The sequence below is a fragment of the Etheostoma spectabile genome, chromosome 13, assembly GCF_008692095.1.
Source record: "Etheostoma spectabile isolate EspeVRDwgs_2016 chromosome 13, UIUC_Espe_1.0, whole genome shotgun sequence".
In the NCBI taxonomy this organism is placed as follows: Eukaryota; Metazoa; Chordata; class Actinopteri; order Perciformes; family Percidae; genus Etheostoma; species Etheostoma spectabile.
This window is the reverse complement of record NC_045745.1, coordinates 15786620-15791986: the sequence shown is the minus strand read 5'-3', so window position 1 is coordinate 15791986 and position 5367 is coordinate 15786620. Positions and strand designations below refer to the sequence as shown.

General features: G+C 41.0%; 1 protein-coding gene across 2 annotated transcripts in view; it reads right to left on the bottom strand.

Moving 5' to 3' along the window:
* The window catches only part of fstl4 (follistatin-like 4), a 209683-nt gene that overhangs the window by 9205 nt on the left and 195111 nt on the right, over positions 1-5367 (bottom strand). For both annotated transcript variants that reach the window (XM_032533495.1, XM_032533496.1), the window contains exon 14: positions 594-701. In XM_032533495.1, the coding sequence (XP_032389386.1) occupies positions 594-701 (108 nt within the window). The remainder of the gene's footprint in view (positions 1-593; positions 702-5367) is intronic.

The following is a 5367-nucleotide window of genomic DNA, read 5'->3' as shown; positions in this document are numbered from 1 at the left end:
AGATTTGAGATTGAGCATTGGTCTGAGGCTTGACTTTGTAATGACTACATACAAGTTACTTTGTATGCAACAGGATAGTCGCATACCCAACAACTATCCGGGTGGCGTAGAAGTGACAGCAGCATCAACGGGTTGCTGATTGCTGTGCTTCGCTGGCATATGGTGGCCGCTATGTTGAATATAATCAAGAAGCTGCTTGGTCGCTTCTCTATCGTCCTCGTGTTAAACCTCTCAATAGCTTTCTAGGTAGATATGCCAGTTTGTGATTGGTTCCCGCAAAATTGTGAACTGAAGCAGGAGAATTAAACGTACAGGTAGCTGTAGGACAAAATCAAATCGCCGGCAGAGTGGGTGGGGTTTACCCGGTCTGATATATTACAGAATATTGCAATATGTTTAAAATCCCAATAATAACAATAATATGTTAAAAATCACAATAATATTCATAATAATATTGATATCGTATTGTGAGGCCTCTGGTGATTCCTGCCCCTACTAAACAGTAACAAGTAAGCACTCAACAAAAACTACAGCAAAACTAAACTGCCATTAGCTGAGAGCTCTTTAGCATTACACACACAAAACATTCTTACCTGTAGGGTTGGGCGTGTTCTGTCCATATCCCCCCATGTTAGGACCCACACCTGGTCGTGCGACTTGTCATAGAGCATCTTAACTGGAAATGGATCTGTTGTTACTGCCTAGAAGAGATGGACAGAGCAAGCCAATGTTTAAACAAATTGTTCTTCGGTCAAAGAATTGAAGTTATGTCTATTGGTGCTAAAAGGTCACAAAAGCCTAGAACAAAAGCCTAACCTATTTATTTAAAAGACATTGAAATACCAAAGATAGAGTGGAATCGGGCAACATTTGCTTATCACAGATACATTTGTATTCTGTATTTCAATTGACGGCCATGTTGGCCAATACATGCCGATAAATATATTTCTCCCACCAGAGGGCCCTGACAAGTTTATTTTTAAAGTGTAAAATGTCCTCCCCAGTACATATATCGGTCACAATTCATCAATAACAAAACCTCAACAATCCTTGTTAATGATAAGAAAAACCTGCTAATTTCATCTTTTGAAACTTTGTGCTGGCTTCAAAAATCCAATATCCGTTGGAGTGTAGTCCCTATTAGCTTAATTCCATTGCTAACCTAAAGAGGAACTGAACTGAAAAACTAACTTTTGATAAAACCCCTTGTTGGTTTGGTTATGATAATTACAAATGAATTACACTAAAAAAAAATATTAAAAAATCAATATAGCTTTTTTTAAGAACACAAAATTGCATTGTTAGTATTAGAACGCTGATAATATCGATGACGTCACTGGCATGGTAGGACCGTGAAGGTATATAGACATCGGCTGCAGCACATAATATACACACGAAAAAAGTCATTTAATGGCACGGATTACGCATTTGAGCCTGTGAGGGACAGGCTTGTAGTGTCTGATACCACACATGGGGGACAATCAGTTTCAGGCTCCACTTAAGTACAGATCGCTTGGTGACAGCCTCCAGTGACCGGTGTGTGTGTGGGGCGCAGCTTAGTCATGACCCCTCCTTTATTGTATCCAAGCATATTATGCATTTTAGAAATATACTGCTAATACATCGTGTCCATTTAGAGAAAATAGAAAAACATGGGTAAAGTCCTGTGTTTACGAAAAGAGGCAGATATATGGAAATTGAATTGGACGCATTAATCTATGGGATGCTTATTAGCTGCAGTAGGAGAGTACCCCAGTTTGACCATAGATGCGCGGAGGATTCACGAGTTTTGCGGAGTTGGCAGATTTTTACTATGGAACTAGCAGCTGTTTCGCATCAACAATGTGCCCTGAGTCGGCGAACATCCGTTAGCTTCATGGGAGGGGGGGGGGCGTTGGATTCTGTGGTTTAGTTAGCGGCTAACATCCGCTAGCTTCAGGGGGACGTTGATTTCTGTGGTTTAGCGGAGACGGCGAACATGAGCTAGCTTCACTTTTCGCTAGCGGCTAGTAAACACATTATTATCGATCTGTGATATCGTCGGAGTCTGGGTTTATTTCTACAGACTATGGTCGGAGTGCTAGCTTGTGGAGTTTGTCATAAGAGAGCTGCCATCGTATTTAGCTGCTAGCCCTTTCCCTCGGTCGGATCGCTGGTAACTAGCTTGGTGTTGTGGCTCAGTAATGCCCAGTGTGTCCGTCTGTTTTGTTGAAGGCTAAAAAGCCGACACGTTGGGCTTTATTTTTGTAAGTGAATATGTTCGTGTTTTCTGTATGTGACAACAACGTTACACCCAGCCCTTTGCCTAGTAGACTTGAGAGTATGCTGACAACCGGTAAACATACCGCTAACTACTCTCTGTTCCTCTGCCTGCGGGAGCGTTTCAGCGCCTGTCGCGGCAGGTAGCATCGGGTTGTACTAGCGGTGGGTTATCGGTTGCCCTGCACTGGAGACTGCAGGCCTAAGTTTCAGTCTGTTGGACTTAACCTCTACAGGACGCTGTTGTTAGAAGCACAGCTTTCAATAGTCTGTCGCTAAAAATGCTCCAGATGAAATCCAGGGGCTGTCGGAGGGCTAGCCCGTTTTAAGGCAGTAGCTGCTAGCCATGAGTTGAGGACTGTTTTTCCTGTCAAAGGTAGCCGTGGAAATGTGGCGTAACCCCTGCTGCCTTAGCCCTATAGGGTCCATACTGCAGCCAGGGGCATACAGTATGACCCCCCCCTAGACGTCTTTTTTCCGTTTCCCAAGCCATATGTCCGCTAGCCTCCGACTCTTTGTATGGTGTTCCTATGGCTGCGCTGCTAGTGTTAGTTAGCCGCGGAGTAGCTTACCATGCCAGTGACGTAGTAGATTGTGGAATTCCAACATGGCGGCGCCCGTGTAACAAAAACATCACTTTCAACTTGCCATTTTATCCCTTTTAACAAATTTATCCATTTTAATAATTGTACCAGTGAGAAGAAATAAAATACATCTGTTATATCACCATTATTAAAATTCCAGTTCAGTTCATCTTAAGGCTTGTCTACCACAAATATAAAAAAAAGGTAAACGTCAGATGGTTTGAAAACAGGATGATTTGGGGACAACAAACTAATACATGGGAACAAAAAACTGGACTTTGTTGAATGCAAAAAAATGTCAGGACTGCAGATATGTAAAAGAGCACAGGCCAGCTTCCCCAAATCTATTTGCGAAGGCTGCTTACACGCAGATTCTGTACGGTGCCATTTAACAACTTGAAAATGTATCAGCAATTTGCCACAGTCCTCTCACATGCTCACAAATAGTTTGCAAGTATGGTGCTTGTTTTACTTAGTGAAATGTGTCAAAATGAAGAGGATGTTTAGAGTTCTTGAATTTGGTGAAACAGGCCCTAGCACACTACCCAACAATCCTTTACCTAACAATGAACCAATCCTTTACCTAACAATGAACCAATCCTTTACCTAACAATGAACAAATCCTTTACCTAACAACTGCATTTCGTTGCCTTGTACCTGTACCTGTGTAATGACAATAAAGTTGAATCTAATCTAAAAAAAAAAAACATACTCAATACTTTCAAGATGTGATAAGATGTAACAGCTCACCCCTAAGTAGGTGTGAATGCCAGAAGGGTAAGGAGAAAGTTGACAGCATTTGCACTTTTACAGACTTACTGCTAGAGAGCTTTTTAGTGAGGATATTGGACACATATCAGGTGAAATAGAAAGAATACAGTATAACTTGCAGAAATTGTAAAAGGAAAGAATAGAACAGGCAGACAGTAACTAAGGACAGATGTGGGGGTGGGGTGTATTCAACCTCAGGTCTGCTGCAATGTCAACAACACGGAATAACACAATCCATTACCCTGCTTCTGGCTGGGTGGACAGGGAGCTGCTGACACCCTCACCAGTGGAGCGAGACTATGAGCTCTGTGTTCAGTAATGGGAGGTCCAGCCCTCTGCTCTGCACTGGTCAGCTAAGTGTCAACTCAGCATGTGTGTATGTACAGTAACTAGAGATGGACTGCACGTCTGAATTTGCCTTTGCGTGATTTAGCTTCCTACATGATGGGAGCAGAGGTAAAGCTGAGGTCAGGCTGCTGTGCGGCAGACTGGGAGGCAATGGACTAGATTTAGTGTCCACCTCTAAAAGTCCAAATTGGAATTAAGGATATATTTCTAACAAATACATGTTGATGTGATAGTGGGCAATATGAGCAACCTTTAGGTTTTGTAAAGGTTTTGATGAGAGTTGTGCATTTGCTAGTTGGCAGTAAACAGAAAAAGAACGGAGCAGCTATCAGGAGAAGTGAAGGCTAGAATGACATCTTTAATAGCTGGTTTCATTTTAAATCTGGTTCCTCAGCAACATTCTTAACACAAACAAATGTTTTATCAAACTTTTTTTTTAAAGCTCAATGTGAAGCAGCAGCTTCTCGTTTTTAGCTGGTGCTGACCATCGCTTTTGCCTGTTAAAATGAAAAACCTAATTGGTGGCAGATAACATCAGCTTTAGTGCTGATGCTGTAAAGGTGGATGTTTAACTTTTGTGTTCTCTTGTTAATGTGCTCTTTACAAAGCAGGCAGGACGTCTGTACTCAACCAAGCATGATTTGTGAAGTAAAAGAAACATTTTTCTCTAAACCAATGATTGGACTGTGTGTTTTTGTCCCTTTTGTAACTCAATCCATTGCAAATAAATCCTTAAAGAAAAAAAAGACTCCTTTTAACACAAGCAAATACTAATACTGCAAATACCTCATTCGTAAACAAAAAAGAAAACAACAGGGCCCACGTTGTAGCCCACAGCCTATCTCAGTGAATTCATGATGACATAATTCCTGTTAACATTCCCCAAAGCCTTTTGGAAACTGTAGTTACAAAACTACAAAGTAAGACGAGAAATAGTAACTCATTCTAAAAATAACAACATATAAGACATGTAGTGACTCTGCAACTAAATACAAGAAGAAAAGCATAGGTTTCAAAGGGTTAACATGATCAACAGAGTGGCATCTCTCACCTAGAGAAACAATCTAGCTCATCGTGTCACATCAATTTCAAATATAAATGTATAAACATTCATGCATACGATCATGTCAACGATTTGAGTCCATCAACTTCTGAATCAGGACCTTGTTTTACTTTACCAACTGTGCAAATGTGAAAAGCTTTATGAGATCTGATTAGGATTTGAGAAGTTTCAGATTTGATAAAATGCTATTAAACCTCAACTCTTGTGGTTGTTCACAGTTGAACTGATAAAGTAGAGCTCCAGATACAAAAACTCAACAGAAAATCCAATTTGTGATTTGCTTGTAGGGAGGTCTGGAACAGAAACCTCCCAGCAATAAGGGTATTACCAAAACAGAAGTAA